This window comes from Gadus macrocephalus, chromosome 12 (assembly GCF_031168955.1).
Source record: "Gadus macrocephalus chromosome 12, ASM3116895v1".
Classification (NCBI taxonomy): Eukaryota; Metazoa; Chordata; class Actinopteri; order Gadiformes; family Gadidae; genus Gadus; species Gadus macrocephalus.
In genome coordinates, this window is record NC_082393.1 from 12,248,007 (window position 1) to 12,263,130 (window position 15,124).

Sequence of the window (15,124 nt, forward strand, 5' to 3'; positions counted from 1 at the left end):
TGCTGCGGTGAGGGCAAGGAACACTGCCCCGGTCTTCGGTTTTTTCTCGAAGACGTTTTCAATGTGGGTTGTTAGGGCCAGTACTTGTTCTCCTGTGCTGCGGTCCTTGCGGAAGCCTGCCTGATCCACACAGAGAATCTCTTCTACTCCTGGAGATATACGTTGTAGTATAAGGCGTTCTAGGATTTTGAGTGGGACGCAGAGTAGAGAGATTGGGCGGTAGCTTGCTGGTAGTTTTTCATCTTTGCTAGGTTTTGGTATAGCAATGTCTTTTGCTGTCCGCCATATCTTTGGGATGGAGTAGATTATAGCTCGGGGGCCCAGGTGTTTCAGGAACTCTGGAGAGATGTTATCGCAACCTGACTTTCCGCATTTCGGGCCCTGCAGGACCTTCTCCAGTTCAGCCACCTCGCAGGGCTCAGAGTTTCTTTCCTTTCCAGATGTTCGTCAGAGTGTCCTTAGCTCTGTTGCGACAGCTTTTCTGATGGACTTGTCTTTTGCTACTTTTGCAATATTGAGTAGGTGGGATGCAACCTGGTTTGGTGTGACAGAGGGTCGGCTTTGGGTAGGGGGTTTCTGTGCGGCTCCTAGGCGGCGGATGAGGCTCCAGCATTTTCTGCTAGAGTGGGTGAAGTTTAGCTCTGCTACTGTCTCCTCCCATTTCCTTTGCCGAGCTGAAGATAGTGATTCAATGAGATGTTCTGCTATCTCAGGGTCCCCTGTTGTTTTGTAGGTTTGTATGAGGGCAACGCTTTCTCCATCCAGGCATGGGATGTGGAGGGGGCGATAGCCTCTTGGTATCGCTTTGTGGGCGGCTTTATAGATGGCGCTGCAGAAACGGTTGTATGCTTCGTCTACAGTGATGGTGTGGAGTGGGATGTTAACAAAACTCTGGTCTAGTGTTTTGCTGTATTTCTTCCAGTTGGATTTGCGGAAATTCCAGCGCATCTTTCTTGGCCTTCAACATTGAGTTGTAGTATTCGGAGAGCAGGTCCAACTGCTAGGTGCTCTTGAGGCGGGTCGTTGTTGCTGCTTTCAGCTTTAGGATAGTGACTAGGATTCTCTGGCTTGGCATCGTCTTGTAGAATTTAGTCTGCTGGAAGGATCATTGGCTTCCCCAGGCGAGCCTGGGTACTGACGGGGGGCGCGACGAGAACGCTGATCCATTGTCTACAGCAAATAGATCCTTTAACCCCCGGATCAGAGCGCTAATCCGGGGGTTAAAGGATCGATTTAATCAGTGTGACAGTTTCTTTCTTTCAACTTTCTCCCCCCGGGAAGTATTTATTTAGGTTAGCCACTGTAGTCATCTCTAGGCATCGACAGGGAACTTATATAATAATGAAAATGGTCATTAAAGCCTTTTTTTAAAATGATAGAACGGTCATAAACAATATCCTCTTGGCTTGGAAAGTGAGATATTTGGGTCACTTTGCTGAATTGCCAGTTTTTTCTAAGCTTATAAGAGTATTTTTCAAGAGAAAATAGGTAAAATCCTTGCTTTTGCTGTGTGTCTGCCATAAGTGTATGCAAGGGAAAATAGCCTTTTGATAACTTGTCTGGCAGACATGAGACAAGCAGAGATACATTTATTCATAAGAGCTGACCTGCCTAGATAAATGCATTAATTAGAGCTCACAAAAATGTATTAATGCATTCATTAGAGCTTAATAGCATGGATTCATGTATTCATTAGAGCATAGATCTATGCATTCATAAGATATGACTAGCAGAGACATGCAAGCTTAATTTTTTTAATGCCCTCTCACTTCCTCATACATTTAACACTGTTTATATTTAGCCAAATATAACCTTATCTGTCTGTCTGTCTTTGCCCTTTTTCCTATTTGTCTATTTGTCTGTCTCTGTATTCAGGTTGCAAACCATTGACATATGTCATAGCCCATGACGGCTTGATAAACACAGTGCAGCGGTCTCCCTTCTTCAAAGATATTATTCTCACTGTGGGGGGTTGGACCTTCGCTCTATGGAAGGATGGAGTCATGGTAACCAGAGCAAAACTTTCAACCGCCTAAATATACAAGTAGTTTTCTTAACATTCACTTTTGAGTATATGTATCATTAAATTGCACCAAATGAACCGAATTCCCAGTTTCAATTCTAACACTTAAACGGTTATTGGTAACTTTATAGTATTAGTAAATAGCAAATAAAATAAATTTGCAGATTTATTGCACACATTGATAACCCTAAATAACAGTGGTAAATAAGCTAATTGAGGGATATTTTTCTTGCCCTTCTAGGGTCAGGGGGGTGTCATAAATATATGGCCTGGTAAGCCATTTGAGACAGCACCTGGGATTAAGGGCTATATTAATACAATCGTATTCAATTTAATTTAATTTCTTTGAGGATTTCTGTAGTTGATGCTATCAAATGAGCAGATGTTATGCTTCTGACTGCTACGAGGCATATTTTGACATGAATGCATCCACAGGAAGGTGCACTCATGCAGTCTCCGTGCTCTGAGACAAAATACACAGTGGGCTACTGGTCCCTGACGCGGCCGGCCGTGCTCTTCATCGGCCGGGCAGATGGCAGCATGGAGGTGTGGGACCTGCTGGAGAAGAGCCACGAGCCCTCAGAGGTTCAGAACATCACCATAGACAGCATCACCTGCATCAAGCCCTTCTTCTGTGAGTTCCAATGGGGTGCAGCGTTGCCTGTGATACTTTGCACAATCTAAATGAGACTCTGCGTTCTGATGAGGAGGATTTACATCAATGTGGTGGCAAAATACTTAATTAATTATTAATTATTAATTAAGTTAATTAATGCTGAATACATATTAGTGTGCATGTGTGAAACAGCTTGACTCATGAAGGGGAAGACGCTGAAATATAACCAGTGATTGTGATCACTGGTTCTTATTGTCTAAAATGTAGCCAAGTGATGTCAAATGACAAACCTTGGCAAGCGTCACAACCCTCAACATATTTGATCAGGAAAAGAGATTGCATTGACTTGCGTTATCTTCCTGTGGTATTATTTTAGCAGTGGTGGGTAGTAACTCATTACAATTAACGCAAATTAGTAAAAAAGTAAATTTTTCAGGTAACGAGTACTTTTCACGTTCCTTTTTTTTGCTGTAATTTTACTCTTACTCAAAGAAATATTATGATTTTGAATTCTACTCTTTACTCAATTACATATTCTATTGTGACTTCATTAAATTTAGTATTTTGATAAAGACATTATCTTCGTTGACTGTAACTGTACGTTCACACCAAAAGCTGTAAAAGCTGCAAAATCGCAGAATAGTTCAAAACGCAGCGCTGTCCAAAATATTTACAGCTGATATCGCTCTTGCGATTTTGCTTTTCCATTTAAAGGAGCCGCGCTTTTTGCCTACTACAAGCTTGTAGTTGAGGCAAGTGCTGTTGCTTGTTTGCTGATGCCGAGCCACAAAAACACAAGATAGTCATAAGTTTGGTCAATAGAAAAAGAATAGGCATAAATACATGAAACACTGAATAACTAATCAATGGAGCAATTGCTTATATGCTAGATTATAGCCTAGTTGATCGCTATCGTGCGTGTGTGTGTGCGCGTGTATTATGGAAAAGATCGCTCAACGGGAACATTTGTGCCAAGCAGACACACGGCAAACTGACAAATTAGAAATAGATTTTTGCGCGGTATCTCCCTGCTTCTGAAATGCTCGCACATCTCCACCCACCGCTCATCCGCTGGTTCCATCAGCATTCCACAGTGGGACCATTCCTGTTGCATAATGCTGTAAAGGGGGGGTTAGGCAGAACCCAAGTGCACGGACAGACGACAGTTGAGGACAGTTTCAAGGGTTTAATTCGGTGCAGGATCGGGCAGGCAGAGAGCAAACAGTAAGACACCGACAGGTGGGCAGGGAATAGCCGGTGGGTTAGCAGGCGAGGGGTCGGCAATGGGAGGACAGACGGGCAGGCGAGGGGCAGGAGACTGGGAAGCAGACAGGCCGGCAGGTAGTGATGTTACGTTTTGCGTCGAGGCATCGGGGCGTGTGTCGAGTATGTCGGCTCCTCCCCCAGCGAAGCTCCGCTTCGAGTAGGATTCACGTTGGCGAAATGACGTAGGGTGTGACGTTCGAGGCTTCGCCTCGGGCTACTGCTTCGAAATATGGGTTCAGTATTGGCGGGAGATTTCGACTGTAAAGATGTCCCGTATACGATCACAACCTTGTGGTATATTCAATATACCACTAGTCTGTGATCGTAGTAGTTTGAGCATTGCATTTTCTGTAGTATCAATCGAAATATCACGTTCATTATTCATCATGGAGTTTGCCAAAAAGAGAATTCAACAACCACTGTCCAGAACACTTTAATGGCTATTAAATTAATTACTCCTTCTCAGTTATCATGCAGGGTGGCTCGGCTTAGCTCAGGAGGTAGAGCAGTTGACTTGTAACCGGTAGGTTGCTAGTTCAATCCCCAGCTCCTCCTAGCTCAGTGTTGTTGTGTCCCGGTCACTTTGCACCTGACAGCTGACTGTAGCCTTGCATGGTTGACTCTGCCGTCAATGTGTGTATTTACCGATGTAAGTCGCTTTGGATAAAAGCGACTGCTTTTGCCAAATGATTTATTTTCTAGCATGAGCTCTGTGCCATTTTATGAATGGCACACTCACACACATGTATCAATGAAGTGACTTCAATTCTCAAATGATTTAATGTTGTATCGGCACACGAAGCAAAAATCACATTTTGGGTTGGGTTGTCATCATTTCATTCACCACTAGATGTCCCTAGCGTACTCATTTGAAGCTTCGAGCATGAACCACTTTGGTGGTTCATCTGGCTGAGAGGCTTTGACGTTTCATGAGGCATCATCTCGGCACCACTACCGGCAGGGACTTGACAACAGCCGGGTGGTCAGACAGGCGATGGGTCGGCAACGGGAGGGCAGACAGGCAGGCGAGGAAACAGGGAAGCAGACAGGCCGGCAGGAACTCAACAACAGGCGGGTGGTCAGACAGGCGAGGGGTCGGAAACAGGCAGGATCAGCGTTGTAGACAGTTCAGGAGTTGCGGGAAAGCTCTGTGAGTACGAGAGACGATCTGGCAGAGACTGAGTGGAGAGAGAGGATTTATATAGAGGGATCACAGGTGAAGGTGGTTGGGTTAATTAGGGGAGATCAGGGTGGCAGGCAGGTGAATGGGAAAACCAGGGGCGGACCATGACAAATGCGGATTGCGTATGCCCTCATACATTGTTGAAATAATATGCTGGATGCTTTATTCTTTCTATGTGTTTTTTAGTTAATGATCGGGCTATAATAAGACCACGTTGGCTATGTAATCGCGGACAAAAGGGGATAATGGTTTGTGGAAACCGGGACATTTCAGCTTGGTCCTAACCATCTTCGTTACTCATTACTACAAATTAAAATCAGAAGAAATTTGAGTTGGTGACGTAATGTCCGTTTGTCGTCATGTCAACCGCCAAGCGCAAAGAAGACGAAGTCCCGCTTGTCCGGGCATGTCACATTATTGATGCCATCATGGAAGCACCTGCTGCAGGCTCTGCTGCTAACGTTACCACTCCGGTAGCAGATGACGAGCATTTCGACTACAGTGGCGAACTTGGTGAACTCTGTGGTGGTGACGAAGATAACGTTGCACACCTGTGGCCGTATTTCCAAGAAATATTTTCGTACGTTGGAGTGAAAGATTCTTCCTACCGGATTAAGTGCCTGTTATGCCTACCGAGAATCACTGAAATATTGGCATTCAAAAACTCCCTGTCCAACCTGAAGAAGCACATTGCGGTAGGATCAATACATTTTCATTCAATTAAGCCATAATGTCAACGTTATTTAACATGAATTAGTTAACATAAGCCTGTTCAGATATCTGGCTAATGTGATGGCCAAGCTAGTTCTAGTTAACTTTTCGGATTAGCCAATGTGCAGATATTTAACAACACCAATGATTTTCGCCTATGATTTTCCATAGGCAAATTAGCATTACACCGGTGGAGGGATTTATTTATTTTTTGCTCACATTAGGCTAATTAATGGCAGGTTACAGAGGAGCATTCAGGATGACTCACGTCTTCAAAAGCACCATGCATTTAGCTAAACTTGAGATTTGCTTTAAATTAATTGCCTCAAAACTCTGTTGTTATCGGCTATTGTTAGGCTAATGTTATACATTGTGAATGTAGGCTTACATATTGATCAAAGTCAAAGTGCTTTTATTGCCAGACGAGTTGGTGGAATTTGTTTTTGTAGGTCAGCTAGTAACAAACAGGAGACAAACAACCTGTTAACACAAATACAGTACTGGCTACACAACAGCAATGAATCCAAGTCCAAGTTAATAGTGTTAGTGACTGGGTGGTAGGGGTGGGCTTCCATGAGTGTTTATAATTCTTGCAATTAGGTAAAGATTATATCAAATAATGGTCATAATTTGACTGTTATTGTTGAGTAACTTTTAAACCCTGTAGCTTAAGTTATTTTGCTTATAAAATGTCTTTCTCTCACCATTTCAGAGAAAGCATGTAGGCCACCTCAAACAATATGAAGAGCTGACATCAAGGAAGAGAAAAAGGGCTCCTGAGACTCTTCCCACCACCTCTACCATTAGGCAGACAACACTGGTGAACACCAGGACTGTGTCTCAGAGGTCCATTGACAAAGCTATCCTGAAGTATGTGGTCCAAGGGCTCCAGCCATTCCATGTTGTTGAACAACCATTTCGAGAAGTGCAGCCTAATGCAAAAATGATATCACGGCTGACCCTGTGCTCCATGATTGATGATGCCTCCTTGGGAATGAAGAAGGCGGTGACTGAGGCCATGAGGGGAGTCAAACATATTGCCACCACTACTGACTGCTGGTCTGCCAGAAGGCGGAGCTTCATTGGCGTTACTGGCCATTGGATTGACCCCAACAGGCTCAAAAGATGCTCAGCAGCCCTAGCCTGTAAACAACTGAGAGGCTCGCACACATTTGATGTGTTGGCAAGTGCCCTGAATGACATCCACTCCGAATTTGAAATTCCGGGGAAGATTGTGCGAACAACCACTGACAACGGCTCCAACTTCATAAAAGCTTTCCAAGTTTTTGGTGAAGATGAGAACAACAATGCAGTCGGAAGTGATGGTGATCCTGGTAATGCATATCAACCAGGAGAGGATCAAGAGGATTAAAGGCACCCAGTGCAACTTTATGTAAACATTCAATGAAAAATAAACATTCAATTTCTAGTCTTTTTTACACGTAGTAAGTTTCAATAACTCCATGCCATTACATATCGACATTCAAGGAGCAAAGATGAGACGTCGTTGTGTGGTGAGAACTGATAGAAAATCGTAATCAACAATCAATCGCCGGTGGGGAGAAGCCATTTTTCCATTGACTGGAAGCCTGCTTTATTTATTGTAGGTTACAAAAAATAAAGAAAATGGCGGCATTGTTGTTGTTATCGATTTTGTATCAGTTCTCACCACACAACGACGTCTCATCTTTGCTGCTTAAATGTCGGTATGTAATGGTATGGAGTTATTGAAACTTACTACGTGTAAAAAAGACTAGAAATTGAATGTTTATTTTTAAGCCTCGAAAGTTGCACTGGGTGCCTTTAAGATGGGGATGAAGAAGTGGAGTTTGTTGATGTGTCAGTGATGAAGATGATGGTTGAGAGTTCCCGCTCCCACAGCACCAGCGCTGTGCTTGTCACCTACTCAACCTAATAGCTACAGTTGATGCCATGAAAGCAACATCCAATGAGGCGTACAAGAAAGTGTACCGTTCAACATTTGGCAAGTGTAATGCACTTTGGAACAAATGTGGAAGATCCACCCTTGCAGCAGAAACTGTTGAAGATGCTTGCTCCCTCCAGCTGCTGCGCCCAAATGCTACAAGGTGGAACTACTTGATCCTGGCAGTGGAAAGACTGCTGAGAATAATGAAAGAAAAGGGAAAGGGGGCCGTCAGAGGCATCCGCACCAACTTAATGGTTCCAATGTAAGTAAGAATTATGTATATTTTATTTTGTTTTATTTCATCATAATTGAACATGAAGTCCTTTTTTTGGACAATAATAAGTTTCACATTGTATCCCAACTTCCACCTATCATTGATCCACTTAATTACTCATCCACCAATTATTTTTTTGAATCCAATGAAATGGTTTTAGCGTTATTATATACAATGGTGTCGTGTCTTTGTTTTCATCACAGGTTCAATCTAGCTGAACTTGCCTTCCTCACAGAGTATGCCGCTGCCATGAGCCCAGTTGCGCAGGCAACCAACATCTTGCAAGCAGAAGCAAATGCCATGATGGGATGGCTGCTTCCAACCATCAACCTGCTGACCATCAAACTTGACTGAGTCAAGTTGCCACTAAAGTACTGCAAGCCTCTGGTGGATGCTTTACAGGTAACTTTTATTCTTGTATTTAGTTTTTATTGTCTTAACTCTTTAATGATTAATTTCAATTATATTCAAATGTATATTTTGAATCTGTCCACACAACTAATTTATCCGTGGTTGCTAATAAATAAATCTTGAATAATGGATGCATGGATAGTACATACAATTAAAATAAGAGAGTTGCATTAGATCTATAATTTATACTTTCATTGTCACTATTTCAGGAATTGACTACATCAGACAGCACATCGAAGAACCATCCCTTCAGCTAGCAGATGCCAACCGGTCCAGTTCGCCTGATGACGATGACTTCTTCTCTGCATTTCAGTCGTCTCTAGCACAAGATGGTGCCAAACAACTGGATGGATACTTGGCCTGTTTAGCAGATCAAATGGACCTGCTGAAATCCTTTCCAGCGGTGTGCAAGCTTTCCGTGAAGCTGAACACTCACAGGCCTCAGCGGCCTGTGAAAGGCTCTTCAGCATCGCAAGTTGCGAGACTCAATTCTCGCAACTTTGAAAACCAACTTCTTCTAAAGAGGAACAGACACCTTTCCAGTTTCAGTTAATAACTTCATGCCAGTTGAAAGACGTGCAGTTTGTCCATATAATACACAGGGAGGTTGAGAGAGAGTGCTAGTCACCATTGATGATGGCGGAAGTTATTTTTGATGTTGAAAAAGTTCAAGCCTCTTTCTCCTTTGATTTTCATGATCAAAATTCTTACCGTCTAACTCACTTTTTTTTAAATACCTTTACATTTACTTTTAATACCTAAGTACATTTTATCTCAGACAATTACTTTTGATACTTAAGTACACTAAATGTCAGGTAATTTTAGACTTTTACTCAAGTAATATTTTAAAAGGTGACTAACTCCTACCAAAGTCTTTTTCTGGTAAGATACTTGTACTTTTACTCAAGTATCGCTTTCAAGCACTTTATACAAGACTGCACACGATAGCGATCAACTAAGCTATAATCTAGCATGTAAGCAATCGCTCCATTAATTAGTTATTCAGCGTTTCATGTATTTATGCCTATTATTCTTTTTCTATTGACCAAACTTATGACTGTCTTGTGTTTTTGTGGCTCGGCATCAGCAGCAGCACTTGCCTCAACTACGACCATGTAGTAGGCATAAAGCACGGATCCTTTAAAGGCTCCTTTTTTAAGCTATAAATATTTTGGACAGCGTTGCGTTTTAAGCTATTCTGCGATTTTGCATCGTTTACAGTTTTTGGTGTGAACGTACAGTTAAAGCCATTGCTCAAGTGTTTTATCTCTCCTATCGCTTTATAGCTCATGTCTAATAGAAAGTGAATGGGCGTTTATCACTCAAAACGTAGCTTTTGGTGTGAACACACAGTAATACAAGCGTACACGAGATACGCACCCTCCCTAGGTTGCAACATTGTTGCGTTTCCATAGCCGAGGAGATGAGTCGACCATTACGTTGGGACTTAGGACTAGAATCGCATGGATGCAGACCTGCAGGAAGATATTTTCGCCAGGGGGTGCAGGGTTATGGTCAGAGCCGGATTAACCCAAAGGCAAACTAGGCACGTATCTAGGGCCTGACTGGCGGGGGGGGCCCAGACAGAAGGACAAAAAAAATAATATTTTTTATAGCCTATACAAATGTCCTATCTACCATTTATTTCAGTGATAATATATCAATATATATTAATTAACTAAAAATAGTGATGTTGTTTACCTTAACGTTACGTCACATTAACACCAATGAGTTAAGTCCGAGGGGAGGTAAGCAGGTCAAGACTAAGCGGAACAATAAAGCTAGCAGGCAGGTCGTTTTTTGAGTAGGCTAACATTCAAGATGCTTTCGGGTACGGCAAAATGTAAAAAGAAAAAAAATGAAGAGGAACAAAAGAAGAGACAGCGGGGGGTTTACAGAAGTTTCTGTCGGGCAGCCGTCCGACAGCTGTGAACCTGCCCGTGTCAGCAGAGCCAGAGGCCAAGCCAGGCCCGGAGACGCGGCCCGAAGACACTGTGGCGCCGTCACAGAATGACAAAATGATGGAAGCAGCCGGCCAGAAAAAGTGAGCCCAATATCATTTTGACGGAGCCTCTAGACCCAGAAAGGGTATTGACAAGCTATCCATCTGATCCTGCAAAGTGGGACCAAATTGACGACAGGATGCGTGAGTACTTTGCACAAAACCATCCCTGTCAAAATATTGGAGATTTCTCTGCATCAAAGAGGAAAAATGGAGACATTAACCGAAGCTTAACTGATGAAGAGAAAGTTCTCTCACGGACACGTCGGACAGCGAAATATTTGATTTAATCTTAAGGCATGATCATGGGAAAGTACTGGCTGCAAAAGTTACCAAGAACACATTCGACGAGACAATGGATTCACAAGATTCTTATAGGGAACGTTTTCATTGTGGGAAGGGAGTGGGAGTGACCTTAGGCCAAGTAAATTTGTAATACAATGGGTGGATATTGGACATGTCTGCAGGTCTGTAAGACATGGTTGTAAGCAGTTTACACAACAAAGAAGTCAGTCGATTGGCCTGGTCACAAAACCAGACTTACTGGCTCCAGTGGGAACTTGAATACGAATTAACTTAACCTCTCTCAGTTAAGAGAGGAGAGATTTGTTTTTAAGATACAGGGAGAATGAATACAGTTCCTTCTAATGTAATAATTATATAAACAAGGTTAATATAATTTGTATGTGATTGTATATTTATAGTTATGATTGATATTTCCACGACATTAACTAAGGAACATTTCTTTAGAAAACATTTCTTTAGCTAAATGGAGAAACCCTGTCAAGAAAATGGTTTGTGTACTCACTGTCTACTGGCACTGTATTCTGTTACTGCTGCAAGTTGTTCAGTATAACAGACAATCAATTTGTCACTGGATTTAATGACTGGAAGAACTGTGCTAATCGCTTGCATGAACATGAGAATTGTATGGATCATCGCACTGCTGTGCTGAGTCTATCATCACTTGGAAATAAAAATGCACGCATAGATTCAAACATAGTCCAGCAACAGGAGTCTGCGAGGACTGCCCTTCCGTGGGGACGATAAGTTAGTAGGATCACCCCATAATGGGAACTTTTTGGGATGCTTGGAGTTAATTAGTCGCTTTGATCCACTACTGTAAGAACATCTCGCCAGATACGGAAACAAGGGCAGGGGAAATACCAGTTACCTGTCCTCTACAGTTTGTGATGAGTTTATTCAGCTGATGGCTGAGAAGGTTCTGCGTGCCATTGTAAAAGAAGTTAAAGATGGCAAGTATTTCTCCATCATTTTTGGACTAAACACCTGATGTCACACATGTTGATCAGCTCGCTTTGATAATTCGCTATGTCCTGAAGAAAAGTGGGGAGCCTGTCGAGAGATTTTTGGAGTTCATACCACTACATGGTCATACTGCAGAGCACATGGAGGAAACACTCAAATCTGAGTTAAAAGAACTGGACATTGATTCGATGGACTGTCGTGGGCAGAGCTACGACAATGCAAGTAATATGGCAGGGAAATATTCTGGACTGCCGGCCAGAATAAAAAATATAACTCAGAATGCTGACTTCATACCATGTTCTGCACATTCTCTTAATTTAGTTGGTGCATGTGCAGCAGAATGTTGCCTAGAAGCAGTTTCATTTTTTGGCTTCATTCAAAATCTTTCCAACTTTTTCTCAGCTTCAACTTCGCGGTGGGAGATTTTAACAGCCCACCCCTCAAAATGTGGACGAGGTCTGACACTGAAGAGCATTTCCGGCACAAGGTGGTCTGCGAGAGCTGACGCAACAAAAGCTCTGAGATTTGGCTACAAAGCTATTCAGGATGCTTTGAATGGAATCACAGTTAACCATGGAACCCCCAGAGCTGCTCAATATGAGGCGAGTCAATTAATAACAGTGATGGACACCCTTGAAACTGCAGCTATGACGGTACTGTGGGATGACCTGCTGAGAAGAATCAATTTAACCAGCAAAGCATTGCAGCAGGTACAAATTGATGTATGTACTGTTCCTATTCTGTACAGTTCACTCATAGAGTTCATAGAGGCCAGAAATGATTTGAATGTCTATGAAGCAGACGCCAAAACTCTCACAGCAACAGAGGGATACAAAGCAGATAGCCAAAGAAGACGAGTGAAGAAAGTTATGTTCGGTAGGTCTGCAGGTCCAGAAGTGCAGCGCTCAGGCTGTGAAGCATTCCTGATTGACACACATTATGTCATCTGTGACTGCTTGTCACAAGAATTGAAACGACGCAGAGACGCATACAAAAATGTGGAGGAGAAATTTGGTTTCCTCACTAAAACAAAATCAATGGACATTGAACAAATCCGTGCAGCCACAGAAAAACTGAAGAAAATATACCCTCAGGATAGTGAGGACTTTACAGCAGAGTTTTGCCAGTTCATCTCAATGGTGAAAGATGAAGAATCAGTCATGGCCATGTACAAGAAGTTCCTAGAGCTAGGCTTGAGGGATGCTTTCCCTAATGTTGACATTTGCCTTTGCATGTATCTGACATTACCGATTGCAAACTGTTCAGGAGAAAGATCATTTTCTACGTTGAAACAAGTGAAAACATACCAGAGAGCAACAGTAACAGAAAAAAAACGGAATGCCTTTGCTCTGTTGGCAATTGAGAAGGGATTTACAACCTCCCTGGATTTTGAAGACATTATAGAGGACTTTGCCTCATCAAAACTCAGGAGAAAGCATCTGTAAATGTAAGTTTTCCATTTAAAAATCTAAATCTTAATAAGTAAAGTGAATGCATATAAATTAAATGTATAATATAGGGCTACACTTTCTACTATAATGAAATGAAATATGAGGAACAAACCAAGTATATTCAAATCTCAAACAGCTGTCTTTCAGCTTATATATACGTTTTATTATTTCTCCACAAGATCGTGATGATGCTGTCAAGATGTGTTTCAACTGCAATGGAGGCCTGTGGTGCTGGAAGGCTGAAGATTATCCCTGAGTGGAGCATGCTAAATGGTTTCCTCAGTAAGTGCTGCTGGTTTTATTTATTATTATTTATTGTTGGACAGTTTCTAAATGGTCTTGATGAATGTGAAAGGTTCATGTTTCTCTTCTTGTTCCTATAAAGCACACCGTCCAGAAAAAATAACTGGCGAAAACTGCTGAACAGTCCAAACCAGAAGCTGAGCTGCTGAGTGTTGAATACCAGAAAATTGAAGATAGGTGATGCTTGTCCATTCAAATAAACATCTTTACCACTACAGCACACTTTATCTGATGGCAAATTGTATTGGTCTTTGTATATTTGACTACTTATTTAACTATTCAATTTTATCAACACATTTAATTAAGATTTTCTGCTAAATGCAATAACTAACAACATTTATCTTTTTTGCTCTGTTTACATAGCAATGCTGACACAGTGAAACCTATTGGTGATTTACTTGGACTACTGCCTTAACAATGACACTGGCAATGGATAAGATAAGGATAATTTAATAGCTTTTAATAGAGATGTGTAATAACGTATAAATAATAAAAATCAAAAAATAGTCTGATAGACTTTAATATACAACACATGACTTATTTTGGCGTACAAATAACCAACTTGTAACCAAAGACTACGCTATGTAAAATGTAAATTAACTTTTATTAGTAACTTTGGTAAGTTTCAGGGTTAGGGTTAGGTTAGGTTATCGATGGAGGGGGGCCCAAAAAATACAGTCTGCCTAGTGTAGTCCATTTATTTAATCCGGCTCTGGTTATGGTCCAAGTAGAGTTAATATAATTCTAAAGATACTATGTTACACTGTATTCTGCACACCATTCTGGAACTTGTTCGTCATTGTTGTGTCTGGCTCTGTGAGTGTGCGTGCATGCTATGCCTAGGCTGGATCGCAATCACGTCAAGACAAATCTGATTGGCCAATCAGCTAACCTAGCCAGTCTCGTTTGTGTTTAATTGGTTGTGTTCCCACAAAGCTCTTGCCTTTTGTCACATGCACAGAGCTTAGTGTAAATTTGTTTGAAATGAAATTACTTTTTTTGTTCTACATATGTATGTTTAATGAACAATACGCACAATGAAGCAACTTGAAGAAATGTTTTAAGAGTCCATCTCTTTCTCTCCCTCACTCACACATTCAAACACGTTATGTATTTTTCACTGATCAAAGCACTCCAATACAAAAATGTAACTTTATAACAAAGTACTTATTCACTCTTACTCAAGTAGATTTTCCAATTGGAATATTTACTTCAACTCAAGTAGATTTTGAAGGAAATAATTTAATTTTTACTTGAGTGTAGATTTTCAGTACTCTACCCACCACTGTATTTTAGTTAAGTTGGGTGACTCTTTTAATAAAGCTGCCTAAAAATCTATTATGCCTTCAAGGATGAGAGTAAATAATATCCACCGCGAATAAGAGGTCCACCGTGGGGTACTACATTGCATTGTTTCTTTTTCTCTTGTTTTGTGTTGGTTATTTTAATTCATAAAATTCATAAAAAGTGGACAACTCCAGGATAATAACTTCAAACATATTCAAACGTAATGTGCCCCATCCCTTTATGTGCTTGCAGCCAAGCTGCATTTCCTGGCTCTGTCTGATGACCTTGGGACCCTCCATGTGGTTCAGATCCCATGGACCCTCTATAACCCCAGCAGCAATGAGGCAAGACACTCCCCACACATAACCCAGGAGATGGAGGCGGTTCAGGGGGAATATAAT

The 15,124-nt window shown here is 41.7% G+C and overlaps 1 protein-coding gene across 2 annotated transcripts in view; it reads left to right on the forward strand.

The window, feature by feature from the left end:
• dnai3 (dynein axonemal intermediate chain 3) overlaps positions 1–15,124 on the forward strand; it is a 167,364-nt gene that overhangs the window by 150,342 nt on the left and 1,898 nt on the right. For both annotated transcript variants that reach the window (XM_060066855.1, XM_060066854.1), the window contains exons 17-19: positions 1,876–2,006; positions 2,459–2,657; positions 14,976–15,067. In XM_060066855.1, the coding sequence (XP_059922838.1) occupies positions 1,876–2,006; positions 2,459–2,657; positions 14,976–15,067 (422 nt within the window). The remainder of the gene's footprint in view (positions 1–1,875; positions 2,007–2,458; positions 2,658–14,975; positions 15,068–15,124) is intronic.